This window comes from Ursus americanus, chromosome X (genome assembly GCF_024610735.1).
Source record: "Ursus americanus isolate L20-20 chromosome X, mUrsAme1.1.p, whole genome shotgun sequence".
NCBI lineage: Eukaryota > Metazoa > Chordata > Mammalia > Carnivora > Ursidae > Ursus > Ursus americanus.
Genome location: NC_142164.1, coordinates 95,459,391 through 95,482,778, shown reverse-complemented (window position 1 = coordinate 95,482,778; position 23,388 = coordinate 95,459,391). Strand labels below are relative to the sequence as shown.

At 37.3% G+C, this 23,388-nt stretch overlaps 1 protein-coding gene across 11 annotated transcripts in view; it reads right to left on the bottom strand.

Annotated features, from left to right (window-relative positions):
* Window positions 1-23,388, bottom strand: part of DMD (dystrophin) — a 2,097,152-nt gene that overhangs the window by 1,584,224 nt on the left and 489,540 nt on the right. For 10 of the 11 annotated variants that reach the window (XM_087859359.1, XM_087859361.1, XM_087859356.1 and 7 more), the window contains exons 5-7: window positions 22,730-22,822; window positions 15,234-15,406; window positions 8,895-9,013 (exon numbers count right to left, since the gene is read on the bottom strand). In XM_087859359.1, the coding sequence (XP_087715485.1) occupies window positions 8,895-9,013; window positions 15,234-15,406; window positions 22,730-22,822 (385 nt within the window). Of the gene's footprint in view, window positions 1-8,894; window positions 9,014-15,233; window positions 15,407-16,828; window positions 17,501-22,729; window positions 22,823-23,388 lie in introns of those variants that run through there. The other variant, XM_087859366.1, reaches the window with a different exon arrangement.

Here is a 23,388-nt window from a genome sequence, read left to right as displayed (position 1 = left end):
TGCCTAGGTAAATGACCAGAGAATCTTATTTTCTTAGAATTATAGGGTGAGGATAATTGTGGAGTGTTGCGTCGCTTTTGTTTGCTCTGTACAAGTACTTTTAGACTAATGGGAGAGAGGGGGAGCTATAAAGTGACAAGCAGGCCTTCATCCTCTGTGACTAGAATGCTATTACATATTGGTGCGAAATCAAGGCTATAGCTTCTTTATGTCAAGCAGCCCACAGTGACCTAGGATCTTGCCCTCACCATATGCACCCCATTTGCACGAAGGGCACATGTGCATATTTCGGTTGCTTCTGGGCCATCCAATGACATAGGATTTCATGCCAGGATATTTCCTGCCTTATATCCTTCTATACAGCTAAGTAAATGTAGTATTAGATTAAATTTTATTGCATCTGTGAGTATAATTGCCAATTTGATGCCCTCACAACTAAAGTGACACTGCAAGCTACAATGACCATTATATCCTGTCACTAAAAGTCATCTATCTGGCTGAAATACAGGCTGTTTAGCAAAACTAATCCTAGATAAATGGTTTGTGATTAAAGCCAACCTATTTGTGCCATAATATCAGAGATAATGAAGTTAACTAAAGCCATTTGCTTCTTTTAAATAGATTCATAGGATCACAAACTTATACTCTGGAAAAAATTATTTTACTGCCATTTAAATTCTTTTTCTTTCATTATCTTTTAGTTAATATTGAAAAGTCCCCTGGAATAAGAGGCTCTATCAGCTTTATCAGCTGTGCCAGTGAAAGGAATAGGTACTGGTTGAAAAAGGAATTCATCAAAGCCCCGATGACAGGGCACAGTGATTTTGGACCAAAGGGAAAAAGGAAGAGAAAAAAAGGAAAAATAAATAAAAGGATGAAGAGCCAAGGATCACCCCCACACAGAGGTTGTCCTAGACGACCCTTTGGTGGCATCAGTGCTTGAGAGAGAGCACCATTCCATCACAAACGCGGCTCTGAAGTAATAAACAGAAGAAGGGATGGGTGGAGAAACAGAGAGCTGTGCGGACAGGAGAGAAGGCAAGTCCCTTAATCCTAACAAGAAGGTTTTGGTAGCCAGTCTCATGTGACAGCAAGCTGTTTCTATTTTATCTGGTGGATGAACCACTTCTCATTAAGGACAGGGCTATTAGCAATAAGCAATCCTCCAGTAACTCAAGATTTGAACAGCAGCCTTAGTCACCTTTTCAGGAAGAAAACGCTAGAGGTCTGAACAAACTCTGGGACAAGAGATCTAGATTTTATCCTCTTAAAAGGCGCATCGCATGGAAACAACGGTTCTATTGCAGCTATTATTACCGTGGCTATACAATGGTCTCACATGATGAGTTCTTAAAAATGGCTGGTTTCATGGGCCCACCAGAGACCAATGAAATCAGAATCTCTGCTCCAACCTCAGTGTTTTCATAAACCACTCCACAAGATTTTGTTGGGCACCCCCGTTGGAAATAACATGGACTCGGAGAAGAGAGAAACCTGAATTTGATTCCAGCTCATCTCTGTTGGCTATGTGATCTTGGGTTTAGGAAAGCTTCTTAAGACTCAGTTTTCCCATAAGGATTAAAAGCCCTGGAATTATTGTATTTAAAAAAATAGGATAAAGTATGTGAGGCCCCTAGAATATGATTACCCTACTTAAATTTTAGTTATATTTTACCAAAAGAAACTTTACATATTTGAGTTTATATCACTGGTGATAAATTAGAAAACCCTTTTTAAGGGGTGACTGTGCTTCAGTCTGAGGCAAGATAATTCAGCAATACTGAAAAAGTAACTCACAAGAGTGATACTACAGAACAACTGATTATATCTAAAAAGTGAAAACCCTGGGTTTCAACCACCATGTATATTTTAATAATACATAATATTCCCAAGCACTTAATAACTGTAACAATTTGCTCATCTCTCAAGTGGATAGCATATGACCCACTAACCTCATAAATTTGCCATAAGACGATAAATCAAAGAGTATATTATTATTTTAATTATTAGTTTAATTATTTTTAAGTATAATCACAAGACTACTATAAAGCTTCTGGTCTCTTTTACAAGGATAACCATCCTGTTATAAGAATTAAATGGAATCAACCAAGACCCCAATTCATTATTATTTTACCCAAATATTTTTCTAAACTAATACATTTTCATATTATATTTCATATTCCAGCTATTAAATGGCCCATGAATTTCTGTATAGGGAAATTACTTAATTGGGAAATATATGTATCAACGTGATAATCTCTCTTCCTCATACTGAGCTATAAGGCTTTCAGATATTCATTTCCAAGTTCTGTGATATCTTCTATTTTTTTTTAATCAAACACAGTTACTTCTACTTTGAAGATAGTGAAATGAATCAAAATGTTCCAGCTATAAGCAACATATGCTTTACTTTCAAACATTATCACTGATTTAATAAAAACCTCAAAAAAATTGAAACTATGCCATTTTATCCTCATTTTCTGTCATTAACTATTTAAAATGCTTTTGATTAAGGCTATACTCTTCTGTGACACATAAGAAATGCAGATATCAACTATAGAACACTTACTAATATCTCATTTAATACTTCAGACCCGACTTTGATTAAAATCAGTAACAAAGGAGTAACAAATTATTTTTCTAATACATTTTCCTTAACAGTCTAATGGACTCCTAGTGATGATATACATAGGGACACCATTCACAAAAACCTATTGTATGTCATTCAGCATTGGGATATGGTGGATGCATTTCCCAGCTGTTTAAACAATTTATAGATGTCCTATCAGTCATTCAACATAATTTGTTGTGACTGTATAGGCCTAAGATGTTATGTTTCCCCCACTTAGATAGAAAACATCCAGGTAAAATAACTGAAAAGAAATTCCCAGTTATTTAGGCAAGGATTATACTCAAGTGCTTCTGAACAAATTTGGTATAGAAATTCATACACAATGCAAATCTAAAATCACGTTAGATTATACTTCATTATTTAAGTTCCAACATAAAATGAGAAACTACATTACTTAACTATAACAATGAATAATATTCATTTTAACAAATCAACTCCTACGAGAGATAAAAAATATAAATCGGCTCTTTTCCATGAAGTCAAAACTGTGATAAAAGGACATGAAAGATCAGTACAAGGGTAGATTCAGGCCATGTACACGCACACATATTGTTTTTAATGTTTTGGAGGTCTCCACGTTGTCTAAGCGGGTGAATTTGGGACAGTGATATCCAATTATTTCAGTCATCCAAATGACTGAAATGAATCAACAGAACAAAAAGCACATCAATTTATTACTGACTTGTTCAAATTGTCCTGAAAATATTCGGTGTTCTATGCTATCTGAACTGAGAATAATGTAAAGAGACGGTATCAAAGAGAGACACTAAATTCACATTCTCTCTCTCTCTTTCGCTCTCTCTGCCCCACCCCCCACCATGCCACTGTTAACTTTTTAGGCTACTGGAAACGTTAACATATTTACTTGTTTGGGGTTTCTTTTTTTTTTTTTTTTTTTATTCGACAGAGATAGAGACAGCCAGCGAGAGAGGGAACACAAGCAGGGGGAGTGGGAGAGGAAGAAGCAGGCTCATAGCAGAGGAGCCTGATGTGGGGCTCGATCCCAGAATGCCGGGATCACGCCTTGAGCCGAAGGCACACGCTTAATGACTGAGCCACCCAGGCGCCCCTTGTTTGGGATTTCTGTTGTGACAATTTAAAAGTTTCCCATCAGGAAATAGATTCCAACAGTAATATCTTAATATAATCAACTATATCACGATGCTAATATAATATCTATATCCTCATTTTTGTGTTAATATAATATTGGTATACTATTACTGATGACCTTTTACCCGTGTACAAAGTTTTCATTTACTTATATGGCTATGTATTACTTTCATACACAAAGTACTGCCTCATCGTCCCTTAAAGATTTTTTTCCTACAGTAGCAGTGATAAAACTAAGGATGCCTCCAGATACTGTGGGAAAGCCATCTTCGACTGAAATGCATTAAAGTATATTAAAGTGGCACTGGATAGTCAAGGCTAATTATGTAATGTGTCTGCCCATGGAAAAGACAAGTTGTACCATAAAAAAGTAAGGTCCAGGGTAAAACCTAAAAATAGTCAAGGATATCCTAATAAGTAGCCTTACTCTAATGATATGCAGGCTAGGAGTATGTTTATCACATTTCTCTGGACTTCTGCATTGGGCTTCAGTTTTCCTAAAGCCTCATTAGATACCGATGCTAGTCTTTGTTCTAAGCAATGCTAATGAAAGTATACATTTAAGTTATTTAAGTGTTTCCCAAATTCCTTTGCTAAAAGGTTGGGCTCAATATACATTAAGTAAATAAGATGGCAACACTAAATTTACTAATGTACCCCACTCCTTTGCTTTACAACGCCATTTCTAATTTGCTCATTTCAACTGCAATCTATTGAAGTTCAAAATTAAAGAAATATTTTCATTATTATTACATTTAACACTATTAAGTGATATAATTTGGTTTTAATGATCAAATTTTAATGTTTCTTTAAAAAAGAAATCCTGGAAAAAGTGGTCTCCTGCTGACCTAATAGGAACATTATTTTGCTATTATCATATCTGCATAAGCAGAAGATGATACTTTCCATTTTCCGTAACAGAATAACTAGACTAAAAAATGTTCTTCCAAGACACTCAGGATTTAGTTTTAGATAGTAACAACTTGTAATAACTCGAAAGACATTCTGCCAGAGATAATAATATAAATCAACTTTAAAAAGGTACAGAGTAACATATATTTTGTACAGGTTACTTTGTTATCAAAAAGGCAAAGGCCATTTTTATTCCCATGTACTACTAAAATACTTTTTTTTAATATATGGGGAAAAGAACATTTTACACTGCAGGGAGTTTGGTTCTAAAGAATCTGAGATACTTACAGTAAAAATTTAGATACTTACAATAAAAATTTCTAGGTGAAATCATATACATAGGGAAACACCAATATATTCTAATCTCACTACATTTTCTGGGATCAAAAGGTATTCTACAGTGGGTTCTGGAAAAAAATAAGTCCAAATGATATGAAATAAGTATGTGTGTCCATAAAAAGTTCTGCTTATTTAACACCCTTCCGAGGTGGTATGGTCTTCCTCTTTCAGTCTTAACTTAGTGTAAACTACTTACTAATATTTCTTGCTAGGGAATCAAAATGTGATGGTTGGAACAAAGAATGAAAGAAAAAAACACTGCTTGCTCAAAGAACTGATACCCAAATAAGAGGCCTTAAAAGCATTCTTCTCTTTTATGGTAAATGCCACCTATTTTCCCTTGAATTTTTTTAAATGCTAATAAACTGTATGGATACAAAGTTAAGTCTGAAACCGTTCATTTCAAGAGTATAACTTTCCACAAGGCAGAGCTTATTCTTCGGAAAGTAGACTCTAAAAACAACTGAAGAGAGATGCAGGGATTAGCCAAGCAGAAAATACAATCTATGTCACCATCCTTGTGAAGTTAAAATGAAGAGAATTAAAACCAAACTAACTGGCTTGTAAATGTCATTCTGAGGTTACGAACATTTCTTGCAAGCCATAGTGCTCCTCAAATTTGACTCTCATCATTCGGCATTTTCTTTTCCCCTTTCTAAAGTTATCCTGGTAAATAAGTGAGGGCATTTCCACATCATACGGCATATCCCAAATGGAAATGATTTACAACAGTAACATGCAAAAAGATATCTAGAACCAGCACGATTTTATCCCCGATTTTTTTATTCCTTTCAAAAGAATATCTTCACTTTGTTATTCACATGAAAAAGCTGACAAAGCATTCTCTTAATGCAGAAAGCGCTGTGTGGATTGGCAAACAAACAAATTTCTCGAAACTCAGGGAAGCAAACAATAATTGTGGGTATATAAAACCCACAATGCAAGTAGTAAGCATGTCTTATAGGGAAATCGTGACAGAAAATGAATCGCCTGATTCACAATAGGATATATTTTAAAGGAGGTAAACCTTTTATATCCGTGAGCCTAAAGACACATAAATTATTAAATAATTTTACCCTAGTAGTACTTATTTTTGCATACGTTAACATTTAAACACAGCAGAAACAGCTCCTGAAATTGCTTATGCTAATGCTTAATGCTACTCATTTTAAAAGGCAATTCCTCTTAAAACCAAACCTCAGGCCTCAAAACACCAATTAAAGCCAAACAAAGCATACCAAAGTCAATATATGCAAGACATGAAAACCTCCAAATTATATTTCAATGACTTTTTAATTTATAAGTCAACCTAATCAGCAACGCATACATTTAAAATTCTAAAAACATTTTTTGGCAGGTATTTAAGCCAAACATAACTTCAATCCCCCCAAAACAAAAATTTCACCAAACATAAAGCAAAATGTTTTATTAACTTCCTAAAAAGCATATTAGATACGAAATGAAAATCCCTTTAGAGAATAGCTGACATCATCATGCATAAGCTAAAGAACCAATATCTGGTTAAATAAAACTATGAACATCTCAAAGGTAATTACCATACAGGGCATGAAAGAAGGCCATGAATCTCCCATGTCAGATACATTGAAGAGAGTGTTCTAAACCTTAAACTCTTAAAAATGCTATTCTTCTGTGACTAATGAATCAGTGAATAAAAATCCTTATGAATTAGTTAATATTTTTCCTTTCAATTATCATTGATATCATCTCTAGAAAAATTCTGAACAATTTCTAGATGCATATTTGGATATTTCCTTAACACACTGGCAGGAACTGACATATACCTAAAAATATAACGTTAAGATTTATGTTGAATTCTCATCCTACTGACAGCCATAAATAAACTGTAATAAACCATTTTAGGAGACAGAACGCTCTGAATTGGAAGGGAGCCCATGAACAGAATGGGTTTTCAGATCGAAGACTTCATTGGCAAAATGAAACCATACCCAGCGGTTTGCTATTAATCAGCTTGTATTTCATATTACATTTGGTTGATTTTGAATTGTTGTTTGAGATATTATAGTGGTCTACACGATGTACATTGCAACATATACTTTCCTGTTAGGAAGATGTATGAAATTGGATACAGCAGGCTATTTTACGCTATAAAATACATAACTCATGTAACTGCCCTCTGATTATGATGTGGACGCCTATTTGGTGTCCCTATTTCACTGACAAAAAGGAAAACTTAAGAACAAAAGCCATTTTAGCCATTTCACCACTTAAAAAGAAAAAAATCTATTTTAAACCTACTCTTACTATTTTATGAAGGCTAGAGCATACATAAGAATAACTAGAGCATATATCCCAGATATTGGGAACTGGTAACCATATATGGGTTTAATGAAAAACAAAACACTATTAACAGGCTTATCCTTCAAATCTATACACTGTAGCCCTTATCCTTAAGGGTTAGAGTTCATATTTTCATTACATGTGCCTTTCTCTACCTCACTGGAGTATGAAAAAACATGTAAATCAGTATGGGAGTCAATAGTGAGGTAATCCTCCCCCATCCTGCAAAACAAGGACATATGATTGATACAATTTCTTCCTTAGAGCTAAACCAGGGCAGGAGGGATGCTAATCATCTATTGAAGCAACACAAAGAGTTTACAGGAGTCAGTGCTAAATTATGCATTATTTAAAGCAGAAGAAACATTTCTAATAAACTTAATATGATTTCAACCTCACAAACACATTTGTGCTATTAAAATTTTCCTTCCCGAGTACATGTGCCTACCAAGAGCAATATTTCGGTCAATTATATGTGAGTATTCTGATTCTTGTAATAAATATCTCATTTAAAATGACTGAATTTTCATTTTGATTGATATATCCTCTTTTGAGTTTAAAATTATGCCCCCCACCACCACCACCACCAACATATGGATCTCCTGTCAATAAGATGAGGTAATCAGGTCTGCAACACAGAGGATTAGATTCTAGTGGATGATAAATTCACCACTGAAAGAATATCCTCTGAGTTATTTCTGAGCTTTTCCTGATGAGACCCATTACCACCACTTGATCTCCTTAGCTGGAACTGATTCAATATTCCAAAGACCATCTAATTATATAATCCTACCCAAATATCAGCTCCACGGACACTGCTTCTCCAAATTGTGGTTTTAGAGTACAGCAAAGCCTCAACAAAGTGAGAAGAGTCTGCAATTGCAAACAAGTTGGCAAGCAAAAAAAGTGCCTCATAGGTTAGAAGAAAAGCAGAGGTCAAGAATCATTATCCCTCTAATCCATGTGTCTGGAAAGTATGACTATGTAGCACCAGAGATAATTATGAAATTTACTTAAGCGTAATATAATAAAAATATAAATACAGTGCTGCCTGTCAATGGAAGCAGAAAACGAATAATCGTCCAATGGAGGACTTCCCCCAGAGTGACAGATTATAACAGAAGCAGTGCCAGGAATAGATTTCCTGATTTAAACAGTAAACCATGTTGCCTTTTATAGAGTATATGAATGAAATTGGCAAGAGTAGCTAATTAATTATAGCTGATTAGTCTACCAAATCTCTTGGTAGAATAAGCAAAACATGAACTTTTTTAAAACTATTTGGAGTCAATGTACTTCGAATGTAGTATGCTTCATCCATGAGGCATATACATTCTAAAGGCCTGGAATTTTCTCTCAAGTTTTACACTTTAGTTTTAGATCATGGTATTTGGAGAGCTAAAATCATATAGGACAACTCATAATATGTTGCAAGAAGAAAGAACATTTTAAATACACCCAGAATACAGAAAAACATATAATGCATAGTTTCTCTTTTGTGCTTAGTTTGCGGAAATGTTAAATCTGAGACGATAAATATTAAACTATACTAAAAACCGTGGTAGTCCAGAAATGTACCAACCTTCAGGATCAAGCAGTTTCTCTATGCCTAATTGACATTTGGCAATGTTGAACGCGTGTTCCAGTCGCTGTGTGGCTGACTGCTGGCGAAGCACACTATTCCAATCAAACAGGTCTGGCCTGAAATACACACAAAGACCAAATATAAATCAACTTACAATATTTCACGAGATTCACTTCATTTCTAATTTTTAATTGACAACCCATACCCATCATCCTCAAGAGTTGAGCGTTACTCTTCATGACCCCTCAATAACGTTTTTCATTTAACAAGTCACAATTTTACTTGAAAATCCTGAAGAAAATAAAGGAGAATTCATTCTCCCTTGCCAAGTAACAAAAATATATTGATGTCATCCAGTCTCACAAATTTGAACGCCAACCATTTGCTGGTGACTTCCAATTTCATAAGCCTAGCCCAGACCTCTTCCCTGAACTCCAGACTTTAGATTTATCTGCTTATTCAGTATCTCCACTTAGAGTCATCACAAGACTCAGGTGTCCAAAAGCGAGCTTCCAGTATTCATCCCCATCACACTCCCCCAACCCACCTACTCTCTTATAGCTCTCCTTTCCTCAATAATCAAGGACAAGTTCAAACTTGCAGTGGCTCAGACAGAAATCGTGGAGTCTAATTTGATGACTCTCACTCTCATACAACACTTAGCTGGAAACATATCCAGAATTTCACCACTTCTCACTACCCTTGCAGCCATCACCTCCATCCAAACCACCATTTTATCTTGTGTGGATTATTTATTGCATTAACCTTCTAACTGCTCCTCTACTCCCAGCCTTGCCCTTGTTAATCTATTCTCAGCAAAACTGCCAGAGTGATCTGTTAAAATGTTTCATCACAAACTTCTCAAATCCCTGCTATCAGGGAGTAAAATTCATTGATTTAACTGTGACCTACAAGGCCCTACATGGTCTAGCTCCCTGTTAACCCTCTGATTTGATTCCTTGCCTCTCCCCTCATATTCCTCAAACAAGCTAGGTAGCTTCTGTATTTGCATGTGCTGCTCTCTCTGTCTGGAATTCTCTTCCCCCAGACATGGACATGGCTCACTCTTCCACTTCGTGTCTTTCCTCAAAGGCCGCATTATTGGTGAGTCTTTTCTTGCCCTCTCCCCATCTAAAATTGCACACTCCCAAATCAACCTTAAACATACTCATTTCCTATCCCTTTCCTTCTCATCACCACTTACTACTTAATATTTTATATATTTAATTAATCTTGTCTGTTTACCTGTTTCCCCCACTAGAATACAGAATATACAATTTTTTTCACCATTTTTGTTCACTTCTAGAAACCCGGCCTGACATAGAAGGGCCGTAAATATCTGTTGACTAAATATTTGACTCCGTAAATTTTGTTGACACACAACCAGAGAATGGATGAGAACATACTCTATGAACATCATTTTACTTGATAATAGAGAAAACATGAAGGAGCATAAGAGGGAGTTCTTATCCTATAAGGACTTAAAACCTAATAAGGAAAAAATGTACACATAATAAGTTAAAATAAATTTTAAATGTGAAAAACACAGATAATAAGATATAAGGTTTTCTAAAATCTGAAGAGGTCAAGAAATACTTTTTTGAGGCTTAAGGGAGTCTTAAATGGTGGTTTGGGTTTAAATTTAAGAAGTTTTTGAGAAGATAATTCTGAGTTGTGTGGATACTAAGAAAATCAAAGTTCTTATGGAAAAAAAAAAAAGCAGAATGTGCTCAGTCAGTCAGACCTCACAGGCCTGGCTCTGTTGAGAGATTTTCAATATCAAGAAGGGGCAGGAGATAGCATTCCTAGGAAGGGGAACTGGATGAGTTTGTAAAAGGCCAATTTACCCCAACAACACTGGAAACCAATGGTTCTTTGCCTTTTCTGGATCACAGATACCTCTGAGAATCTGATGAGCACTAGAAAACTTTTATCCATACATGAAAACTGTCCATATCTTTACACATAACTTACATAGAATTTTAGGGCAATTGGGTCTGTCAATGGACTCCTGCTTAAGAACTCATGCTTGGCAAGCAAGGAAATTATAAGGATTGGCTTAACTGTTGTTTTCAAAAACCATAACTAAAAATAAAGGTACAACTTGCTCATTTGAATCTCACTTCCTTTTTATTTGATGCTACCCTGATTAATTTACCAGAATTTTGTCTACTTCTTAGGAAGTCTATTGTGCCCTCTATATTCCAAGTTACCCAAAAGAGCTAACAATATTTAGAACCTATGGATAATTTGGGAGCTGACTAGTAGTGGAAAGACAATAAATACAAATTAATTCTAGACTATTTGGGGAAGTTTTAACTTCACTATACAACCTCTGTCCCACCTTCTTTTCTGTATCTCCCAGCAATGGAAGCCAGAAAGAACATAGGTGGGAGAGTGCGGGAGAGTAGCTTTCTCATCTGCAATACAATCAACAAGGTTAAATGAGAAGGATGAAGAAGAATACAGTTGCTTCCTCATTTTAACCCTTTTCCCTTCATCCCCTTCTCCTCTTGGCCACGAACTAATCACCTGGGTGAGGAGCTATCTAAGTCACGTTATCTACTGGAGCTTCAGTGTTTTCATTTAAAAAAAGAAGGAAATGCACTGAATGGCCTTTGAGATCTCCTCTAGCATTAAAATTAATGTTTTAAATCATTAAAATTCATCATTAACATTTTAAATAACTATGATTTCCAATGCATAAAGAATTGTAAGACTAACCAACAGAAGAAAGCTACATACCTTCCCATGCTGACCCAAACCTGAACCCATAAATAGGAACACGCAATGTTCACCAGTCTTTTGAGGAAACAGACAAATTGAATAAGACAACATAGCCTAGCAGAGTCCTCTATAAATTCAAATCCTGGCTCTACCACATATTAGCCAAATGGTCTTAGGTAAATAATGCACCCTCCCTGTGCCTCAGTTTCCTAATATGTGCAATGGGACTAATTATAGTATCTATGTCATGAGAAACAAGTGGGATATTTTAATTAGAAAAGTGCCTACAAAATAACATTAACTTAATAAACATTAACTTCTATTACTTTGTTCTAAGGTTAATTATATTTATGAAATAACAATGCATTTTCAATTTATAGACTCATGCCAAAAACACCTATAATCTACATATATAAATGTTACAGACACTGTTGATGCAAGAATAATACTATAAGACAGGAGGGTGGTGGGTGGGTTGCGCGAAGGGGAGTGAGAGACACAGGCTGCCAGTCATGGCAGGAATAAGTCATGGGAATAAAAGGCACAGCAAAGGGAATGTAGTCAATGACACTGTAATAGCACTGCATGGAAACAGATGGTAGCTACACTTGTGGTGGGCACAGCATAATGTATAAAGCTGTTTAACCACTATGTTGTACACCTGAAACTAATATAACATCGCATGTCAACTATACTCAAAAGAAAATTTTTCTAAGAATACTATAATAACAAAATGGAAGGTGAAGAGGAGAGAAGGAAGTACAAGTGTGATAATTTTGTCATCTTTTATATCAGGTAGTCAACAGATCTTGTCTGATGAAACAAGGTATACCAAGACCACTTAAAGTAAAGCAGACAACAATTTTAAGAATGAAATGATCAGGGGTGCCTGGGTAGCTCAGTCAGTTAAGCATCTGCCTTCGACTCAGGTCATCTCAGGGTCCTGGGAATCAAGCCCCGCATCGGGCTCTCTGCTCAGCAGGGAGTCTGCTTCTCCCTCTGTTGTGTTCTCTCTCAAATAAATAAATTCTTTAAAAAACTATTAAAAAGAATGAAATGATTATAGTAATCAAATTAGGAAATAGATGGGGATAAGAGATAATATTTGTGGGCTTCATATCAAGGAGTAAATCGATCTACTGTCAGACACCAATTATTCAGGAAATTAAAATGCATAATGATGAAAACCATGAGAAAGAATAAAAGAAATTGCTGACAGTAACCACTTGTAGGAAGTAGACAGTGATGGGGTGGGGTTGGGGTCATGAAGACACATTCTGTTTTGTTTTTTCCTTTGCACCCGCCATGTCTCACTTTCTTTTAACCACATGCTATGTTATCTCTATGGTAATAAATTAAAATGAAGAATTAGGAAGATAATTTAATTTTAACGTTATACTTATTGCCACTTATCACATACTTTGAGCTATTTCCAGCCACTTATCATAAAGTTTTCCTACAAAAGTAGAATTTGGCTTCCTTTTAACTGCACTGTAGTCGACTTTGTGTTTCAATATAATACTTCTAATTTCCTACATATTAAGATAAAATTTAGCCTTAAATAGATATAAAGCCAGCAATATCCTAATCTTTGGCAAGGCTCTTTGTCAATCCCTATGCTTTATATTAAGTGCATGCCTCTGTTCTATATAGCTTAGTCACTCAATTATTGAAATCAGAACACCTTATGACATTCCTAAGTGTACCAGTGACAATCACCTTGGAACAAAAAGTTCAAAGCATTTTTTTCCTTTAGATAAACAATATGAACATCTGTCAAAGACAAAAAGAAGAGGGAGATGATTCATGAAAGAGCATTATCAACTGTGAGAAACCTCTTGAAAAGTAACTATGTTATGTATGAAAAGGTAGTTACTGATGATTCATTCAATATGACAGGAGAGAAGATATAAACGATATTCTGAGAGAGAGAGTGGGTCAGGGACAGACGCAGCAGGGCAATCTGGAAATGTTTACTGTACTACAAATATATTCAGAAATCATGAAATATAATATTAACAAATGTAGTGTGTGAACATGCTGGCAAGAATGAAGCCTACCACTTGAAAAGAAAATGCTAAAGAGCCAACAAGGACCGCATAACCTGATCCTCAATATTTCTGTTCATCTGCAAACGTGTACATGAACAGCAAGATCAATATGTTCAGGCCCTTACTGTGAAGCATGTGGCTGCATAAATCAGAACTGACTTATAATGCAGAATGAATGCCTCTATTCCTTCTCATCTGGCTGTTTTGAAGCTGTGCAGTATTTTTCTTCGTGTCATACTTAAGAAAAACAACGTGTTCACACTGCTTAACATGCCACATGAGTGTGAGCTTGTCTCCTTTTGAAAATCAGGTTGCTGAGTCATTCACCTAAAACTCAGTCTGGATGGGGTTAATTAAATCCAGCTGGAGCAAGACACCTGACAAAGCTGCTTATTGAGAGAGCATTTGTTCTTGGATTGAGCTTTAGCATGAAGAAAATTTATATTCTGGACTTTTCTAGAAACAAGACCGGCATAGGGAAATGGGAGACTTGTTAAAAAAAGAAAGATCAAAGTGAGAAAAGATAAGCTGCATTGAAAATCAGGGCAGAAGCAGTCCAGTGGCATTTCAAACACAGTTAATAAGGCAATGTATTTGACTCTGGGGATTGGGCTGGATAAAAGAGATGGGTAACAGGAAAACCAAAGCAGATATTCCTTAGAGTGAATGTATTATACATAGAATATACATTTATATATTACATATAATAAAAACGAATGCATTATATGTATGTATTTCCCATGTTGTTTTGCTTTTTCTTGAACTGTTAATAATTCATTTACTAAGCTTCTTTATACAAGAAAAAGCAAACAACTATTTTGTTATCTTAGAAAATATGATAGTGTATGGAATACAGTTAAGAACATTTGGTTCACTGTATCACAATGAGTTCTTTTTATGAAGATCCACAAAACTCTCTTTCAGCGCTTTACAGCAATTGCTCTACTGTTCAGCGCAATTGTTTCTTTTGATATTCTAAGCACTGAGTCATAGAATTAATTGTGGTCTGCTCTTTGCCTTGGTTGCTAAGATGCTCAGAGCCTTTTTTAATCCCGAAATATAAAAAAATTACACAGGGCCTTATGTATTTGCTATCTAAGTGTGTATCTGACAAGAGAAAGGTTTCTTTTTCACATTATTAATCAGATGATAGTAATTATTTTGCTACAGCCACTCACATGAGATTTGGAACCGTTTTAGCTCTATTGTTTAGGCCCCTACTAACACATTGTTTAGAAAGACCAACTCCATTCTTAGCCAAGTTAGAATATAACCTTGATTTTCTGTCAGAGTCCCAATTTCAAACATGCGGGTCCCCTCCCCCTCCCACCATAACCACATTCATGCTCCAGGATTTTAATATTTCAATGATGAAATGATACATCACATAAAAAAGAGGATATTCTTATTCGGTGCATTCCAATAGATAGATCAATATGGTTAAATACATAACGTGTTACATAGTAGGAAATGAGCTGGAACCACACTCGAGAAAAAGATAATCAGTCTCTAAATCAATACTTATAAAAATTAGTCAATATCTCAGTAGTCTCCTTACCTATGACTGTGGATGAGAGCGTTCAAAGCCAGACCATCAGACCAGCTGGTGGTGAAGTTAATGACATTAACCTGTGGATAATTACGAGTTGATTGTCGGACCCAGCTCAGGAGAATCTTTTCACTGTTGGTTTGTTGCAATCCAGCCATGATATTTTTCATCACATTTTTGACCTACATGTGGAAAGAAATTTTCATAAGAAAATGCATCCCCTGAACAAGAACCACACAAACTTAAATTTAAATGTCCTAATCTTCAGTAATAGAAATTTTAGAGTCAATTAGTAATGAGAAATAATAGATTCTACCAGGACGGAGTCCATTCCAATTAGTTAGGAATCTATTCTGATTGGTCGGTGTCACAATACACCATTTATTGTACACGTTTAATATCACTCCTGGATTCTGCCACATTAAACTATTAATTTTGTGCTTTTAAAATTGCTCATCTTCTAACTTTCAATATACTACAGAAGAGTGCACAACAATATCAGACTTGTTATTAACCAAGGACTCAATTTTAGTGTTTTTAGGACAGAAAGAATGGCATAGTGGATAAGAGAATGAGCTTACTTTATTTAAACCTAGGTTCGAATTTTGCCTTTGCTATTAACAAAAATCGTGTTAATTGGGCCATTTAATCTTTCTTAGGCCTCTGTTTCTTATACATACAAGGTTGTTTTAATAATCAAAGGACAACTATAGTAAAATCCCTAGGTTTATACTATAACTTAAAATAATGCAAATTATGTTTACTGACCGAAATGAAAAAAAACAGAAGAATGAGTTTGCCTATTTAAAATAAAGAATCAACAAAAGAAAAAGTATTTATCCCTAAAAGCTGTGAATGTATTGCCTTGAGTTTTTATGTTCGCATGTTGTTGTTTTGTGGTTGGTCTGGTTTAATTTGTTACAGCTTTTTTCAGGAAAAAGCTTCACATGCAAGAGAAGAACAAAGGCATCAAATGCCCAAAACATGGGTCCAGAACTCTGGCTCGTTTATGAAGCCTCTTCGAACACAGGAAATGCCATTTAAGAAGCTGCTTTTTGTATGAAAAAAAAAATAGGTTACAAAATCCCATTTAAGGTACATACACAGCATAGGTCCTTAGATGAACACAGAAGGCACATCTTACCTCTCCAGAGGTGGTGAGAGACCTGCTCTGGTGTCTAGAAGCACAATACTGGTGGCCCCCAGGAGGAAAAGGGTGTTTGGCTGGGCCTGCCCAGCGACCCGGGAGGCTGTCACTGTTACTTCATGGTGTTCTTGATATTTTGGACCTAACAGACTAATCTATGAGCTTTTCTTTGAAACAGTCTCAGACTGAGAAGAGTCACCTCACCTGAAGAAGACCTGGTCTTCAAAAATGTGAGGTGTCGGTTATGGTCATGGAGACCCACTCTCTCCTAGATGACAGGGCAAAGGTCAGTTTTCTCCCTGCCTCAAGAACAAAGAGGGACCTGGTACTCTCTGAACAAAAGAATCTTGGAAGGATCATTCTCGACAAAGTGCCTGGTATGAGCAGGGGCACCAAATGCAGACAAAACCGCTGGGGCCTGGAGGGTTGTCTTACTGGTCCTCGCACCCCCACCTACCTTCCTCCTGCAGCACAAAATGCTTCCTGTGACAGGGTAACAGGCTCTACCTGCTTTGCCCCTCGTGCTTGTTTTCGGCAGAGAGGTTAAGGGCTTACAGCTGTGCAGCACATGTAGGGAGAAGGGTAGGAACATTCAAGATGCCCTCACACGCAGAGTGCTTAGGCGGTGCGAGGCCAACTGGTGTCGTTTTGTGTAGTCACCGTGGGGCTGTGCAGCCGGGCCACTCTGTCCGCAACTTCCACCGCTGCTCTTCGAGACGTCCCAGCACACACTGTCCCCTGGCCACACTCCAGCCACAGGGGGCAGGACTGCTGGCCTGTGTGGCTCAGCTTGCCTGGGCACTGGCAGGACTTCAGTCAGAGTCCGGAGTCCGCACTTTCCTTCTTCAGCCTTTCTGGCCGTCGCCTGCAGCGTCTCCTCGTCTGAGGACTCTAGCCCCGTCGTTAAAGATCACGTAGAAGCCCCCTGCAAGCAGGATGGCGGCAAAGAAGCCGGGAGCCCGGCTGCCCTGAAAGCCCCGTCCGAGGATTTGGGGACAGCTGCAAGGGAGATGGCCAGGTAGACGAGGACCGCCGTGACACTGCGTAGGAAGTCCATCGTGGACCAGCAGGGCATCAGCCAACAGGAGTGAGAGAGGGCCTGCAGAGTGCCTGCCGCGGGGCCACGGGCCAGAGGGGAACTGCTGAAGACGCCACACAGAAGACCAGGAATGGCCGAGCCCCAGCAGGAGGCGGTCTTTGAGCGAGCGGAGGAGGGCGCGCAGGCGGGGGGCGGAGCCGGGCCGGCCACGAGGCTCGGGTCTGGTTTCTGGTTGGGTTAGGGTCTGGGTCTGGGTCTGCGGGCCATAAAGCTCCGCCTCTCTCCCTCTCTTCCCGGAAGTCAGAAGAGAAGTGGAAACTCAGACCACGGGGAAGGAGAAAAAGGCCAGACCCTTGCTTTTATTTTTGTTAGTTTCTGAACGTTTGATTCTTTTCTAGACTTTGTGCAAATGCTGTATTTCATTCTTCTAACTAATCTGATGCAGAAATCCGTTCTAAACATTTCTCTAGGTTTCAAGAATGCAGTGACACCACATTATAGAACAAACTGTTTACATATTCTAGTAAAAGCGTAATTACTAGGCTACTTTTTAAATATAAGTCAGGCCCCTGACTTCCTGAAGGAAGTATATAAGTCAATGTGACGAGTTTTTACCACCAAGGGCATTCTTTCTGCAGTGTAAGGTCCATATACTACCAACATTTGATCAGATGATGAATATTTATCGTGTATTCTAAATATGACATTTTATTTTGCTTCTTCATCCATGTAGAAGTTAACAAAGGCCTCGGGAAAATACATATTTTAATATCTCCAATGTTAGTCATTCTTTTAGGAAAGAGTCAATGCAAATTTTAGGATAGGCTGTTCAATCTAACTTTAAAATACTTGAAAAGGATTTGAGATGATGCCTTGTAAATGTAATGATTTGAAGATGTAAAATCTGCATATATTTATCACCATCCCTTGATAACTAAATCTATTATTTAGAGGCAGATTATCCAGTTTTTTAATTCCTTCCCGACCTGCTTATTTAGTCACTCAGTGAATAAATAGTTTGAATAGTTATGTAAGATATATCATTTTTCTCATCATATTCTAAAGTTATAAGGTGCACAGTCTCCATGCACAATGATTGCAAGACATGGACTTTTGTGTCCTGTGCTGAACTGGGGCTGGACTCAGCACCTACTGGCTCAGCGCTGGTGATTTGCACTGATCGGGCAACCCTCCCATGATGAATGGGGTTCATTTGTAAAATGCTTGGCCAGACTGCCCTCTATGCACATAATGTTAAAGGGCAACACAGTATTCAACCCAAAACTCCTTTAGCATCATTATGTCATTAATTCAGCTTATCAGCCTCAGCCTCACTGGTATTGCTTCTTCTATTTGGGTATAAATGTTGGTAAGAAAAATAATAATAATAATAAAGGGCAATGTAAGATAATCAGTTCTTTTTCGTACCTAAAAGACAATTACTGAGAAATCTTTATTAAGGACCAACCTTCGGTCAGACACTGAGCTGGTCCTAAGGTGAGTCTTAAAGCAGAAAAATTTCCCACTCTTTGGGCTTACAGTGCATAAGGGAGATAATCAGTTTAAACAAGTGTGTGTGTGTGTGTGTGTGTGTGTGTGTGTGTGTGTGTGTGTGCATACAGCTATACATCTGTTTTTAAAAGGAAAAAGTTGAAATGTCTTTGAGCAGTGATTTCAAAAAATGACTGGGAGTTAACTGGGCAAAGAAGGTATGATGGACATGGAGATGGGGCACCAAGATTGCCCTCCAAGGAAGGGCTTGTTGCGGCAGCTGTCACAGCCCGCAGTTTTAAATCCTCTCAGGGACTGCCTGAGTTGTAGTCATGTCACCTAAGGTCAAGCCTTTCCTAGGGCAGCCCACACCTAGAGACTGATGAAGGGAAATGGTATAAAGACTCAGCCATGTCAGCCCCACTGAGAACAACACAGAAGGGCTATTCTAGCTCCCAGTTTCCCCTGTGGGGTTGCAAACAGCCCTTGCTGGGAGGGGAGAGGGTACATCACAGCTCCAGTGCTTTTCACTCCACTTACCGTCTCCCTTCCTCAAGTGCTCATCCCAAAGGTATGCCTTAATGAATGTCCTGCCACTAAATTCAGCGTCTACTTCCCACAATCCATCCTGTGCTGACAAGGAGCCGTGGTGGAGGGGTAGGAATAGAGAGGGGTAGGGATAGTTTTCTACAAGGGAAGGAAGGTGGGTGTGAAGAAAACTAGAGACAAGAACTATCTTGCATACAAGGCATTAGGTAGCCAGGAGTTTACAGCAAGGGCTTTCAGCAGCGCCAAAACCATCTTTCTCCTGTATGATGGGCAAATAATAAATAAACAAACATTGCCGTGTAAAATAGCCCTGGATTTGAGTGTTTCCTTTGACCTGGCCAGCAAAGGTGGGGACCTGACCTCAGATAGCACACCGCTGTTAGCAGGATATGTTTGTATCTCCAGCTGGTTGTCAGAACCAAGCTGACCACCCTAAAAAGGAAGGTTTGCACTTAAAAAAGAAGGAAGAAAAAGATGCCAAACACACGTTGTCTACTTCACAATTTTGTTCCAAGCTGCTTATTCCTCAATAGAGGCATTATTTTTCAGGCTAACAATTTTATTTACATGGAAACTGGGAAAACAGTGACAGGAAAGATAGGGTACGCATTCCTGAGCTTTTACAAGTTCAAAGAGAAGTCCTCCGTGGCACTATTAATAACATAGTATGTGGCACTGGAACAAAAGATTCACATCTTTCCATCTTTTAATGCCATTCTCAATCTGATAGATCCGGAAAGTACATTAGGTTGGCCAGAGTGTCCTTTAATCTCTGCTGAAATTCAAGGGCTTCTTTGACCACTTAAGAGGAAGGCAAATATGTACTCTCAGTGAAAATACCTCTTGGGATTCATTGGGTTATGATGAGGAGTATTGAGCAGGAGGAACTTTTGTAAGTGTGTATAGTAGTTTTAAGAGAACCTAGCAGGGTGATAGAAGAGAGATAAGGAGGCAGAGGCTGAGAAGAGTCTACATCCTTGCAATCACAAGGATATGGTGATTCAAGGACATACATGTGAAAGAACAGACTATAAGAAAGGTCTCAGACAAGGAAACACTGCAAAAGCATTCCTTCTGGTGTTCCGGAATGTGAGAGCCCCTCCACATGCTAATTATAAAAAATGAGCAAGCTCACAGACGAATGAAAAAAACATCAGGGTAGTTTTGAAACTCTATATTGCAGTGAGTGGAAATGGAAAGGGTTTTGAGAAAATAAAAAAAAAAAGTGTGAGATCATATGAGAGACAGTTTGAATGAAAAATACAATTAAAATAGCCTTTTGGGACTCTAGGCATGCCTAACTTCTGCTGGCTTTGTCATGAACAACATCTATGCAACTTTAATGTCTTCTGCAAGATGGGGTCCCTCCATGAAACATTTGTTACCAGGCCATAAGATAAATACAATGGCTAGTCCATTAGAAACTATTGTAACAATTTTACAAGGTCCTACATACATCTGCTGAGTTTAATGATAAAATGGCTTAGGTTTTCTGTGTCTTTTTAGTTCATTTTTGTAATGCTTCAGTGTTACTGTAATTGTAATGTAATACAATGGAAAAGAGGGAAAAACTGTCCTTTCGTCAAGACAGTTTGAGAAGTACTGAGCAACAGAAGTAAACCAGTTTTATGGGAGGCCCTATGCTGCCTTGCTGGTTCTATTTGACAGCATCACTATATGGAAAAGGCCCAGAATTGGGACTCCCGGGTTCATTCAAGGTTCTCGTGGTCTATTTTCTGTCGTCATCCACTATGCTGTCCTCTATCTCTTCCCATATTGCTGTGAAATAGGATTGAGCCTATTCAGAGTGTTTAGAATAAAAGGATATGGGGGTCAATTGGGTCAGTATGGGGGCCAATTCAACTGCTGAGTTGACTAGGTATACCTCTGGTCTACACACTGACTCTGAGCAGGAGCAAAGTACAATTCAAGTTAAGTCAACACTACTAAATGAAGTAGTGATACTTGCTACAATAAGGATGAACCTCAAAGATTATGTTCATTAAAAGAAACTAGATAAAGAACACTTATTTTATATCATTTCATGGATATGAAATGTCCAAAAAGGTAGACATAGGAACAGAAAATAGATAAATGATTGCCCAGGGCTGGGGTTGGAGTGGGGAGTGACCATAAACAGGCATAAGATTGTTTTTAGGTTGGTGGAAGTGTGCTAAAATTAGATTGTTTTCATGGTTGTACAACCCTGTAAAAATCCAAAAATCTTTGATGGATTGGGGGAAAAAATGTGCCTTACTCAAAATAATTGGAGAAGCCCTGGGCAAGAGAACTAAACCAGTTGGTACACCTTGAATTTTATACTTAGAATGGGTAAATTTATAATATATAAATTACATATCAAAAAAATTGTTTTATGAAAAACTAATCACTGCTAGTAAAAAAGCAGACATCCCAATTTTCCTCCATATTTTTAAAATATGAGTAGAAAACTCCAAGCAATCAAAATTATTCATATGATACACCTGTAGTGACAATGGTATGGTACACTGAGTGCCTTACAGATAATCTCTCGTTTAAGCCTGACAAGAAATATATGTGTTAATTATTATTTTTTCTCTTTTGACAATGAGGGAATTATGGCCCAGAAACGGATGGCATTATACCCAATGTCACTACAAAATGGTAAATGGGCGAGTTGAAATTTAAGTTCATGTTGGTCTGACTGGAAAAATGTATGCTCTTTTCACTAAATCAAATGACCTTTGATCTGTTTTGCAGAGGTCCAGTAAGTATAGACATTCAGAAAACCCTATCCTGAATGTTCAGAAAAAAATGCAATTCCCAAATCAGATTATGAAGTTAGTTTGTGTGTAACATAACATATATACAGATAATCATATCCTACCAATCTTTTATTGGCATTAATTTATATGGAGAATACAAAAGATTCATTCATTTGGTAGTGATTAACAGTTTTTACAAAACTATGTAGATTTGCGTATAGGCGAGTTATAGAAGACACATATTTGTGAAAAATATTTTTATTAACCTATTGATGAGATTTGTCTTTTTTGGCTCATCTCCACACATGGAAATAAAATTTAGAAAAATATTCCTGCAAATGTTCTAGAACCTGTTTTATAATCTACTGATCCTTCACATTTCAAATGACATCAGTTGTGCCAATTTAAAAGGCAGTTTTATGGAGATGGGCTTTGTATTGCCAGAGGTATACATGTTTGCTTTGCAGGTCAAGGGTAAGAATGAAAGGATCAGCAAGATTTTACACAAAAAGGAAACGTTCATCAGGATTCTTACCTGCCAGTGGAGGATTATATTCCAAATCAAACCAAGAGTCAGTTTGTGGTTTCCATCTACTATGTCAGTGCTTCCAATATTCACTAAATCAACCTGTAAAAGATAAAGAGAAAACATTTGAAGGAAAGAGACAAAATGTCTATTTGGAAAGAAAACAAAATGCGAAGGTAATTGCATTTAGCTATTTTCAGAGCCTAAGCAGAATTGCAGCTTTTAAAAAATAATCTAAAAATGAAACAAAATGCATTTGTAAATGTACTCTTTCACAAACAAGTGCCCCCGAACACATTTGCAAAGAGATAGGAAATAAATGTACTTTTAGTACATAAATAGATTACTGCAGATTAAAGAGGCCAATCAGAATATCTTCAAATAAAACGTTTAACAATGATAACTCATAAAGGATGCCCAAAATTAATATGTGCTTCCTAATACAAAACTGAAACTCAATAAAAAGAAATTTCATCAGTCCTTTAATCTTGCTCAAAGAAGTGCTATTATAATTAGGAGTAACTGCATTTGACTAAAATGCCCTTGCTTTAGAAACAGGTATTAGAACTCTAGTAAATAATGGAGCTATGGTGAGCTCTCCTCTCTCTATCTAGGACTCGGTTTGGGAATCAAAATCTGGCAGGGTTTTGTTTTGTTTTGTTTTGTTT